Source organism: Canis lupus, chromosome 6 (genome assembly GCF_003254725.2).
Source record: "Canis lupus dingo isolate Sandy chromosome 6, ASM325472v2, whole genome shotgun sequence".
Lineage (NCBI taxonomy): Eukaryota > Metazoa > Chordata > Mammalia > Carnivora > Canidae > Canis > Canis lupus.
The window spans coordinates 7,023,996-7,036,519 of NC_064248.1; the positions used below are offsets into that span (position 1 = coordinate 7,023,996).

The following is a 12,524-nucleotide window of genomic DNA, read 5'->3' on the forward strand; positions in this document are numbered from 1 at the left end:
CCTGGAGACCCAGGATTGAGTCCCGCATCGGGCTCCCTGCACGGAGCCTGCTTCTCCCTCTGCCTGTGTCTCTGCCTCTCTCTCTCTCTGTGTCTCTCATGAATAAATAAATAAAATCTTTAAAAAAAGTAATAGTGTAAGAAACATAAATGAAATGAGTATCTTTTTTTTTTTTTTTAGATTTTATTTATTTATTTGAGAGAAAGAGAGCATAAGCAGGGGGAGAGGGAGAAGCAGACTCCCCATAAGCAAGGAGCCTCAATCCCAGGACCCTGGGATCATAACCTGAGCTGAAGGAAGACACTTAACTAACTGAACCACCCAGGCACCCCTAAAATGAGTACCTTATATAGAGATAGGTAATGCCAGTTCTCTAGTATCATTATTATTATTATTATTATTATTATTATTATTATTTTATTATTATATAGGCTACAGAACAAAGCTGCTTTTTCTATGCAGTTCTGTTGTCTGGCTTTTTTTTTTTTAATTTTTTTTTTTTTATTTATTCATGATAGACATAGGCAGAGACACAGGCAGAGGGAGAAGCAGGCTCCATGCCGGGAGCCCGACATGGGACCCGATCCCGGGACTCGAGGATCGCACCCTGGGCCAAAGGCAGGCGCTAAACCACTGAGCCACCCAGGGATCCCCTGTTGTCTGGCTTTTGATAAAAATTTAGACTCATCTGGCAGGTGGGGAGAAGAAGCTCCTGGGTCAGAAGAGGCAGGTTACCAGCTTATATAGGCATTGGCCCACACCAGGTCTCATATCCTCAGCCATGAAGTAGGGAAAAGAATCCCTGCCTCACCTGCCTCCCCGGAACGTTCAAAAGGTGTTTATTTTTCAGTTGATTGTCCCCATTTTTGGCAGTGTCTCCATCCCTGTGGAATGACACTTAAATACATATTTGGCCCTTTGCGAGGGGACCCTAAATGTAGAACCTAAGCTTCTATGTTTAGAGCCTGGTGCAGGCACTTGAGAATTCTGATGTGCAGGGAATAAACATAAAGTAACCAACTATGGCAGAGTGTGTGGAGTCGGTTCCTGAGATAATGCCTGTGAAGTGTTCATCCTTGGTGCTGAGCTTGGTGTGTGTGAGGGAGCTCTCAGGTAGAGCTGCCTTTATATGGGGGTCACACAAGGCTCTCCAGAAGAGGTGACATTTGATTAGGGTCTTGGAGGATAGGGAGGAATTCACTGAGCCCACTAAGGCACACCTCCCTCAGGGGTCCGTAGGGTGTAGGGTGTTGGTTGCATGAGGCTAGGCAGCAGTTGGGGCTTCTCTGAAGGGGTCTCATGAACCATGCTAAGTGATGGGAAGGCATTTTATTTTACTTTACTTACTATTTTATTTTATATTTTATGTAGAGAGGACATGAGTAGGAGGAGGAGAGGGAGAGAGAATCTTAAGCAGTCTCCCCACTCAGTGTGGAACCCAACACAGGGCTCCATCTCACCACCCTGAGATCACGATCTGAGCCGAAATCAAGAGTCAGACACTTCACCAACTGAGCCACCCAGGCGCCCTGATGGGAAGGCTTTTAAATAGGTTGTAATCTGACTAACACAGAGCAGCATATTCCTGTATTGGGTTTTCAGGATACTGTCCGTATCCTCCTTTCTGGGCAAATTCATCGTTTGGGAATTTTACTCTGCTTAAATCTGTATCCTGTTTCAGCGTTCTACATCCTCGAGGGATTTCTTCTTCCCCCACCCCCCTCCCCAGGTGAGGTGTTTATGTATCAGTTGTGTACCAGTCGAGGTGTGTGTATAGGTGGCGGAGTCAGTTGTCCCATGGGGCAAACCATGGCTTTTTGAAGGCTGGTGGTTCCTGTTGGTTGGGTCCACTGGAACCAAATTCATCAGCCTGTCATACCTGATGCTGGTTGATGTGGCAGCTTGGTTAAAACTGGAGTATGTCGTGAACAAAGCATCTGGGCACCTAGTCCTCCTTCTGGGTGTCTTGTGGAGAAAGCTGCTGAAGTGGGATCTTGTTTCACTTATAAAGAGGTGACTTTGGTAGTGGTGGGGAATCTCTTTTAGTTGGGGTGCTGGAGTGGGAGGCATTTTGATCTTTGCACAGCATCTAGACACAGCCGAGAGAATCAGACATGGGCCTACCAGGAACTAATCAGTTTCGAGGCTAAACTGGAAGATAATGATGGGCCAGACAGTGGTGTCATCAGCCATGAACGGTTTCTCAGAGAATTGGATTCTTTACAAGACCCTATAGTAGGAGAATAGGATGGAGAAAGTTGGCTTTCATATAGCCGGTTGTACTCCCAGAGAAAGGTGGACTCTGTGGAGGGTGCCCTCTGACGTGGGACTTACGTAATTCGCTTTGGGTGAAATTTATAAATTATGTTTAGTCATTTTCTTTTATCTCCCCTCGTTTTATCTTCAGTGCCTTTTCCTTTGCCCCCCCCCCCCCCGCTCCCCCCCCAGCTCTTCACGTTTGCCAAGCTCAGCCTTCCACATGACCTGTTCCTTTGGGGCTCACATAACAGCACTGTGACCTTGTGATACTTCGATCCTCGCAAGCACACATCATCGTTGCACTGGTTAGGCTGGGTCTGTACAAAGGTTTGAGGGCTGGGTAGGAACACGTGAACTTGTGCTCACCTCTAAATCCACAGGTGTTGACTCTAACTGTAGGTCACCTGGGGTTCGGTTTTCAACACTGCAAACAGGGATGGTGGTTCTTGAATACACGGGAGACCGTATCAACCAATTGTGCCCAGCTTCCTCTAGGGGTGGGGTTTGGATTGGGACACATTCCAGGCATCAACAAGTTTTCCCGTCAGGAATTTGTGGTCCAGTGAAGAAGAGCGTTTGTTGGTTTCGGTTAAGGGTTTCAGAACCTTTGTAATTGTTTAAGAAACCAAACAGTGTCACGTGTACAGGTCGGGTACATCCTTTATGTAATGAGGTTTGCAAACTCTAGAAGGTTGCCCAGCATGGCAACAAGGATGAAAAAGCCCATCCCACCTGAACTCCTCCCCCCACCCCACCCCACCAGTAAGGTCTCTCCCTGTTCGTCACTTAAGCGTCTTCCTGGTCCCTGAAGCTCTAAAGACCAGTTGGCCTCTGCCGCCTTCTTATTCTGGGTTTCCACCACCATGCAGTCTTGTCTGCTTTTAGCTTTGACTCTCTCTCTGTCTCTGTCTCTCTCTCTCTCTCTCCCTCCCTCCCTCCCTCCTCCTCCCCCTGCTGTGGTCTTATTGCAGCCCCTTCATTTCCTGCCTGCACTGGTCCCTAATTGCCACCCCCCAGTCCGGAATTCCTTACCACTCTTCCCCACTGCTTCTCAAGATCTGTCCACGCTAGATTGATCTCCAAACCCTGCTGGTATCACCCTTCCTTTGCTCAAAGATACCTAGTGGCTGTCACTGTCCTATTGTTTGCAGTTTTTCCCTTCCTCCTCCATCTACCCTTCACCAAGGGTATGGAAGTGGCTCGTAATAGGAGGAGCTTAATCCTCCCTCTCCCTAATGGTAGTATGGTTGGAACAGAATGTGAATTCAGTGGGAACAGGGAACCTCCGCATCATTGCCACAGGAGTAAGCCAGTGTGTGGTACCATGCCAGGTATAAGGTAGGCATGTTCCAAGTTCCTCCTGCAGGTACTAGTTTATTCAATGATTCAGTAATCATGTTATAATTGAAAGAGAAGGAACTTGGGTTGTGTGCTCCCCGCCCCCCATAGTATTCTAAGTCTCTCTAGATATTTCTAGATCATTACCTGGATGCCCAAAACATGAATCCCTGTGTTTATTTTTTAAATTCTACTGAAATAAATAAGAGAGTTTTAGTGTAACTTTTGGGTGTCTGTCATATGTCAGGTCTTGTGCTGGGTATTTTACATCTCATACAATCATCATAACACTGTGAGGACGGTCGGTGAGGGGCCTACAGCTGATTGATAATGTGCCTAGGGTCCCGTCATGTGGAGGCAGCATATCTGGGGTTGGAACCAAGGTCTGCCTGCCTACCAGACCCGTGTTCTTTCATGGTTCAACTGGGTTTTAAGGTAGTTGAATTCCAAGGCCAACATTCTCCTCAGCCAAACCTCAAGCCAAGGAAACAGCTTAGAAGCGGAGAGCCTAGTAATTGAGAGGACCCTGGGAGGCAGGTGATCGTATGGAAAGGCAGTCAAGAGAAGCTGTTGGATTAACCACAAAACTCAGCTCACAGCTTCCTAGAAGGCAAGCCAAAGAAGGATGGGTTTGAACAACAAGCATTATTGGGGGCAGCCCTGGTGGTGCAGCGGTTTGGCGCTGCCTGCAGCCCGGGGTGTGATCCTGAGGACCTGGGATTGAGTCCCATGTTGGGCTCCCTGCGTGGAGCCTGCTTCTCCCTCTGCCTGTGTCTCTGCCTCTCTCTGTGTGTCTCTATGAATAAATAAATAAAATCTTAAAAAAAAAAACAAGCATTATTGGAAAAAGGAAGCCGGTCAGTTTAGCATGAGAAGCACTTTTCTCTGGGCCTTCATCTGGCCCGTTGAATAAGGCAGTAGGTAGCAGCTTCCACACCCAACAGGTGTTTGTAGACCACCTGTGAGTACCAGGCCCTTGTAGAGGTGCTGGGACTGCGCTTGTGTGTGAACCAACAGGACGATGGGGCTCAGGCCCCAGGCCGACAGAATGTTCCATAGAACAGAGGAGCATCGCCCCCAGGGAGCCCTTTCTGGGACCCACTTGGGTAAGGGCAGAGAGCTTGGGTCTCCATTATAATACTGCAAGGGCAGACCTTTGGGGGATGGGAGCACGAGAAGACCCAGTGTGGTGCATTCTGGCAGCAGGGGGAAGCAGGAGAATCTGGGAGAGGGAGTGGGGAGAGTCCCTCTGCCAGAGGTGGCAGGCAGGCAGGCCAAAGTGGGGATCCCGAGGTTCTTAGCACATCCCACATGCAGCGTCTTGCCATTTTGCTGTGAAAGTTAAAAGGCCTGGCTTGGCTTCTTGCCCCTTAGTGACCATAGCAGAGCCAAGAGGTGTCAGAAGGCAGCACTGATTCCATTCTAGTGCTCCCAGGTAAGGGCCAGCAGGCCGTGCCTTTGGGTGGGGAGGGAGGACTCTGGCCCACGACATGCTGTTGATTCAGCCATTCAGCAGCTGTCTACTGTGTACCATGTTACACCAGGCCTCTTGGCACTAGGTGTGCAGAGATGTGAGGCAGCTCCAGCCTGACACCAACCTCTTCCTTGCCTCCAGGTGTGGTTTAATTTGAGCAACGCCGTCACCTGATGGTACGGCTGGGATGTTAACTGCAAAATGCACCCCAGGTCATTCAGTGAAGCAACTTCTGCCGCATAACTTTGCCCTGTTCCCAAAAGGTTTTGGAGGCCAAAGAAGTGAAGGAGAGAGTGGCTCTGATGCCAGCTGGTCTGGGTTTGAATCCTGACTCTACCGCTGTCTGTTCCCTGCCTTTGGACAAGGTACTATAACCTCTGTGGTAATTACAGCTGCTGTACCCCAGAGGGTCGTTGCAAGGATGAAATAAAATGGCAGAATGTATTACAGGTGCTTAGTATGTGTTAGTTATCACAGTGTTTAGAAATAAATAGATGAGGCAAATAGTGATGGTGCTGGGGGGCCTACGGTTAAGGATAATGTGTGGCTGCTTGAGGTGCTGGGAGTTTGTCCCGATGTCCAAGGAAAGAGGGGAAGAGAAATCAGGAATGCGGAGTGACTGATGACGTGTGTGAGGTTTTCTTTGGGGGTAACGGAAATGTTCATGAATTAAATAGTAGTGGCGATTGCACAGTGGGTGAGTATATTGAGAGCCACTGAGTTGCACAGTCTATAAAGTGATGAATTTTAGTGCTCACTTTGGCAGCACTTGTACTAGAATGATGAATTTTGTGGTACGTGAATTAGATCTCCATTTTTAAAAATCCAGTTAATCGGCCACATGTCTTTGGGGTGCCTGGCTGGCTCAGTCTTTTGAACATCCAACTCTTGGTTTTAGCTCAAGTCGTGATCTCAAGGTCCTGGGATCAAACCCTGCATTAGGCTCCACACGATGTGGGGAGTCTGCTCGAGATTCTCTCCCTCTGCTCTCCCCTCCCCCACTTATACCCTCTGCTCTCTGGCTCTCTGGCTCTCAAATAGATAAATAAATCTTTCAAAAAAAAAAAATAGGCCATGAGTCTTTGAGCAGCTGGACTCCCACTGGTTCTACCACTGGCTGCCTGTCCCCTCAAGCGGGTTGTGCATACCTGTGTCAGACAGGTTCACAGTTCACTGTGTGTTTCTGAGCTTCCCCACATTCCTTAGCCTTCTTGAGAGGGGGTAATATGTGTCACTTCCTGCCTTAAGCATTTAAGAGCTGGGGCTGATCCCCCTCGTTGTCTTCTCCACATCACAGCAACCTAGAATTTCTACATTGAGGTCGTAGAGTCCCAAGGAAAAAGCTGCTTGCACCACTGAGTCCCCATATGGGAGCCAAGAGCTCCCAGTATCACCTGGCCTTCACCAGAAATTGTGTAACTTTAGGCAGTAAGCTCCTCGGGTTGTGTGTGGGTATCAGAGGAAGACACCTTTTCCCAGTGCAGCGGCCTGGAAAATTGTGCTCCTTGCCCCTCCTCCAGGTGTGCTGGGTGATATGGTGTGGTCTTTCCTAGCAGGAAGTCACAGCAGGTGCAGTGGAAGCAGCAGCTTTCACGACCCATTTTGGGACAGCTTGCTGTGGCCAAGTATGCAGCAGCTGTCCTGGCAACATCTTTCAGAGGGAGGATTAAACTGTCAGCCTTGGGAGCATCTTGCATGACCTAGAATCCCAGGTGACAGCACAGTTGTAACGTCAGGCCAGCACCAGAGGATTTTGTTTTTCTCCTCTAAGAGAATGTGGTTGGGGCAATAAGAAACTATTATTACTTAATGGTTTAGTACTGGTGGACAGTCTTGTCAATGGTCTGATCATTATGGGTGCTTTTATAGACACCACAGGATGGTCCTCTGTCACCATGAGGTTTTACTCACTTGCTCATGTTGTTGTGAGTTTTTAATAACCCTGCTCCCCAAATCTTGTGATTTAAAAGCATGGCCTCAGTCCATAGACACAGATCATGGAAATTACCTCAGTTTACATTTGATCTTAGGGCAGTCTGGCCAGACATCAGTCCACATCTCCATCACAGTCTGCCATCAGAACCCTGGCTTCCTGTCACCTTGTAGGGAGAATGTTAGGTTGTGAAGCTGCTTGGTGAACAAAAAGAAGGCCCAACTGCCTGAGACCTGCTCTGTATGTGGAGCTATTGCCCAGAGCAGCCTTCTATGGCTACTTGGTCCTCACTGCCCTAGCAAACTCAGATTTTGCTGAATGGCACAGCCTACTGCTGGCCGAACCTAGGGTGACCCAGCATGGGAACTAACTGGGACCATGGTGAGCCAGGAGTTGGGCCACCCTCAGGATTGTGACCTGAGATGAAAGCAGAAACGTAAGCAGCTGAGCCACCCAGATGACCCTAAGCCATCACTCTTGACCCTCAGTTGTTCATCTGGTGAGAGAAGTAGATATGGAAGGAACGAACTTGCCCACAAGGCAGGTGCTCCTTCCTGCTGTCACCGAGCACTCATAGGAAGGAACCGGGGCAGATTTTATGAAGGAAGTGGCACGTGAGTTCATCCTTGAAGACACAGCTTTGGTGGCTACAGACAGAAAAGGGAAGAACATTCTTAGGAGGAAGAACAACGAAGCAAAAAAGCAGCAGCATGTAAGATGTGTCTAGGGAAGCTGACGGGAAGGCCTCATGGTAAGGATGGCGCTGGCTTATTGTTTCAAACTTTTTATTTTTAGCCAATTTTTGACTTACAGAGAAGTTGCCAAAATGGTACAAAACGAGTTTCCTTTGATTTTTCACCTGGCTTCCCTTCGTATAAAATTATAATTCAATATAATACCAAGAATAGGAAATTAATATTGGTATGGTATTATTAACTGTAAACCAAGGGCAGGCAAACTTTTTTTTTTTTTTTAAAGATTTTTGAAAATCTATTTGACAGAGAGAGAGTGAGCAAGACAGAGAGAAAAGGAGCAGGGGGAGGGGCAGTAGCAGGTGCTCCACTGAGCAGGGAGCCTGGATGCGGGGAGGCTTGATCCCGGAACTCTGGGATCATAACCTGAGCCAAAGGCAGATGCTCAACTGATTCAGCCACCCAGGTGCCCCCAGGCAAACTTTTTTTTATAAAGAACCAGAAAGTAAATCTTGGGTTGTAAGATCTGTCTCAACTCCCTGACTGGTGTTTTCGGAAGAAAGCAGTCATAGGTCATCTGTAAATGAATGAGCATGATGTCGTCTAATAAAACTTTATTTTCAAAAATAGCGGCCTGGGTCAATGCTTGACCATAATTTGCCAACCCCTGAACTAAACAACATCCCTTATTAGAAATTTACTAGTTGTTTTTCTCTAATATCTTACTTCTGTCCTAGGGTCCTGTCCAAGATCCTGCCTTAGACTTAATTGTCCTGCTCCTTAGTCTCTTCCCATCTGTAACAGTCCCTTCGTCTGTCCCAACCTCGTTATCTTATAGAATGTACCCCAGTTGGGGTTTGACTGATGTTTTCTTGTGTCTGGAGGGAGGTTATACATCTGTGACAACAAAACCACCAAAATGGTGCTGTGGCCTTCTGAGTACACTGACTCAAGGGGTTCATTACTAGTGACATCACCTTGATCTCTTGGTTGGGTTGGTGTCTGCAGGGTTTCTCCTGTGAAAAATTACTGTTTTACCCCCTTTATAGTTAATGAGTATATTGGGAGAGAGAACTTTGAGACTGCAAATCCTGTTTCATCTGGGACTTTTGTCTGCTAATTTTAGCACATCCACTGGTAAGTCTCACCTGCAGTAATTCTTACTGCACAACTGTCTAATGGTAATTCCCTATTTCCCTCTCTCCTCCTACATTTATTCGATGGAATTCTGCTGGGAGAAAGAGCTGTGCCTGTTCTCCTATTTATTTGGTTATTTATATCAGTATAGAGTTGCAGATATTTATTTATTCTACTGTTCAAAAGCCAGTACTCCACTCGTGGTGAACAGTCCAAAGTGGAAAAATTAAGAAAACAAACCCATTTATAATAGCATCAAAAAGAACAAAATACTTGGGAATAAATTTAAACTAGGAAGCGGAAGACTTTTCCACTAGAAACTACAAAACGCTGCTGGAAGAAAATAGAAAAGATTTAAATAAATGGAAAGATATTTGTGTTCATGGACTGGAAGTCTTAATATCTTTAAAATGGCATCACCACCACCACCTCTCCCCTGAAGCAGAATACAGATTCAGTACGATCTCTGTCAAACTCCCAGTGACTTTTTGTGCAGAAATGGAGAAGCTGGTCCTAAAATTCCTGTGGAATTGCGAGGAACTTCAAAGAGCCAAGCAGTCTTGAGAATGAAGAACAAAATGGAAAGATTCATACTTCCTAATTTCAAAACCTACCAGGAAGCTACGGTAATTAAGGCACTGTGGTACTATTAGAAGACTAGATCTGGAGGCCAATGGAATAGAATTGAAATCCAAAATTTAATTCATACATATATAGCTAAGTGATTTTTGACAAGAGTACCAAGGCCATTCAATAAAGGAAAGTAGTATTTTCACCAAACGGTGCTGAGACAACTGGATATCCACATGCAACAAGAGTGAAGCTAGACTCCTTACCTTACTTTACATCCTATACAAAAATCAAGGTGGATCAAAGACCTAAACAAATGGCAGAGATAAAACTATAATACTGTTAGGAGAAAACAGAGGTGAATCTTAATGACCTTGGACTTGGCAATAGTTTCTCAGATAGGACATAAGTAACAAAAAGAAAAAACAGATGAGTTGGACTGTTTTTGAACTGAATGTTTGTGTGCCCATAATACTCCTATGTTGAAATCTTAACTCCTAATGTGATGGTATTAAGTGGGGCTTTGGGGAGGTAATCAGGTTATGAGGGTGGAACTCTCTTGAATGGGATTAGTAGCACAGTTGATTAAGCAGTCAACTGTTGGTTTCTGCTGAGATCATGATCTCAGGGTCCTGGGATTGAGCCCATATGGGGCTCCCTACTCAGTGGGAGTACGCTCAGTGTGCTTGAGGATTCTTTCTTTCCCTCCCGCCTCCCCCTGCTTATGTGCACACACTCTCTAAAAATAAATAGATAAATCTTTTTTTTTTTTTTTTTTAATGACAAGAGGGCTTACTTCGTCTTTCTGCTTTCTGTCATTATGAATATGAGAAAGAAGCTATCTATAAGCCAGGCAGCAGACTTTCACCAGACACTGGATCTACTGATGCCTTCACCTGGACTCCTCAGCCTCTAAAACTGTGAGAAATAAATGCTTTTTGTTTAAGCTACCCAGTCAAGGATATTTGTTATAGCAGCCTGAGCTGAGACATGAACTTCATAAAAATTAAAAACTTTGATGCAAGGACCCTATCAAGAAAGTGAAAAGGCAACTTACATAATAGGAAGAAGTAGTTGCAAATTAAATATCTGATAAACGTCACGTATCTAGCATATGTAAAGAACACTCATAATTCAACAACAGCAAAACAACCCAACTGAAAAATGAACAAAGGACCTGAATAGATATTTTTCCAAAGAAGATACACAAATAGCCACAAGCACATGAAAATATTCTTAACATCATTAGTCATTAGGGAAAGGCAAATCTAAAGCACAATGAGATACTACTTCACACCCACTAGTGTGTCTATTTAAAACAAAAACTAGGGATCCCTGGGTGGCGCAGTGGTTTGGCGCCTGCCTTTGGCCCAGGGCGCGATCCTGGAGACCCGGGATCGAATCCCACGTCGGGCTCCCTGCATGGAGCCTGCTTCTCCCTCTGCCTGTGTCTCTGCCTCTCTCTCTCTCTCTCACTATCATAAATAAATAAAAATTAAAAAAAAAAATAAAAAGCTTTAAAAAAAAATAAATAAAACAAAAACTAAACCAGAAAATAACTGATGCTGGTGGGAACATGGAGAAATTGGAACCCTTGAATATTGCTGATGGGAATGTAAAGTGGTGTATTCGCTGGGGAAAACAGTGTGGCAGTTCCTCTGTGCGTTAAGCATAGCATGTCCACGTGACCCAGCAGTTCCACTTCCAGTTATATGCCGAGAGAATTGAGAACAGGCCCTCAAACCAATGCTTGTTTGTGAATGTAGCAGCACTATTTGTTATAGCCAAAAAGTGAAAACAACCCAAATTCCATCACCTAATGAATGGATAAGTGTGATAGATCCTTACCTTGGAATAGTATTTAGCCATAAACAAGAATGAATGGCTGACACCTACAACATGGTGAACCTTGAACACATGAAAGAAGCCAGTCACAAAGGACCTGCTGATAATATGATTCTATTCATGTGAAATGTTTGTAGTAAGCAAATTCACAGACAGTAGATTAGAGGTTGCCAGGGGGCTGGGCAATGGGGATTGATTGCTTCCTGGGTACTGTGTTTCCTTTGGGGTGATAACAGTCTTCTATAACTAGATGGTGGTGATGGTCATACAACATTTTGAATGTACTTAATTCCACTGTACTGTGTACACTTGAAGATGGCAAATTTTATACTGTGTGTATTTTGCCACAATAGAAAATAAAGAACCTTAGAGATGAATTACACCCCACCCCTCCCCACCCCCACCAATCCAAGAACATTGTTTATTTGGGTGCTTAAATTGTTCTAGCTTCAGCCATCAGGACTTTGGGATGTCTACTGGTTGTTTCCTTGAGCTTTTCCTTAATTTACAATGCTGTGCAATGTTCCAGACTCATCTTTTGTTTTCCATGCACTGGCCCTAGAACCAGCTAGTTCTTTCAGAAGCCCTGCTTCCTTTTATTGGAAAATGGTCTTTAGAAAGACCATTGGGTGCTCGGTGGCAGTGCTGATTTTCACTGTGATCTGCCCAGAAAAGAGGAATGGAAGGGACGGTAACTCACCATCCTTTGCATGTCTGCCATGTGCCCTGTGCAGTTTCCCTCATGTTATTCTCTGTAGCCTTGTTGGAGGCCTCCATGGTGGTAGTATTCCACTTGAAATAGGAAAGTGGCCAAGGGAAGTTGAGATTTGCCCAAAGTCCTAGAACTATAAGTGGCAGAGCAATTTTGAACTGGCTTTTTTTTTTTTTTTTTTTTTTTTCTTTTAAATCCTAAAGCTGTGAGCCCACTTTCCCTTTAGACCCTTCTGGATGCTTCCCCCCCCCGCCCCACCTCTCTATCACTTGCCATATTTTGTGCCTTCCTTTGTCAAGAAGCCCCCCTACCCAGCCACTTTGGCTTACACCAGCCTCACCCAGCCATGAATTGTACCATTCATTCTGGCAAGGAAGTAACAGAACATTCCCTGACTTAGTTTGTCTTTGTTCATTCAGCTGGCATGGTGCTGGGCACAGAGCATACTTGATGGATGTGGAAGAGCCACTCTTTAGTATGAGTGGAGTGTTTCACCTCAAGGCAGTTTTACCTTTGTTGTCTTCAGTGTCCTCAACCAGCAGTGTTTCTTGTGTTTCTTCAGTG

At 45.5% G+C, this 12,524-nt stretch overlaps 1 protein-coding gene across 7 annotated transcripts in view; it reads left to right on the plus strand.

Moving 5' to 3' along the window:
- LOC112646051 (NADPH--cytochrome P450 reductase) overlaps window positions 1-12,524 on the plus strand; it is a 69,009-nt gene that overhangs the window by 10,710 nt on the left and 45,775 nt on the right. Inside the window, exon 2 of one of the 7 annotated variants that reach the window (XM_035718281.2) lies at window positions 5,335-5,436. The exons of 5 other annotated variants lie outside the window; for them this stretch is intronic. In XM_035718281.2, the coding sequence (XP_035574174.2) occupies window positions 5,374-5,436 (63 nt within the window). In that variant the 5' untranslated portion in view covers window positions 5,335-5,373. Of the gene's footprint in view, window positions 1-5,334; window positions 5,437-12,524 lie in introns of those variants that run through there. One more of the 7 variants, XM_049111069.1, reaches the window with a different exon arrangement.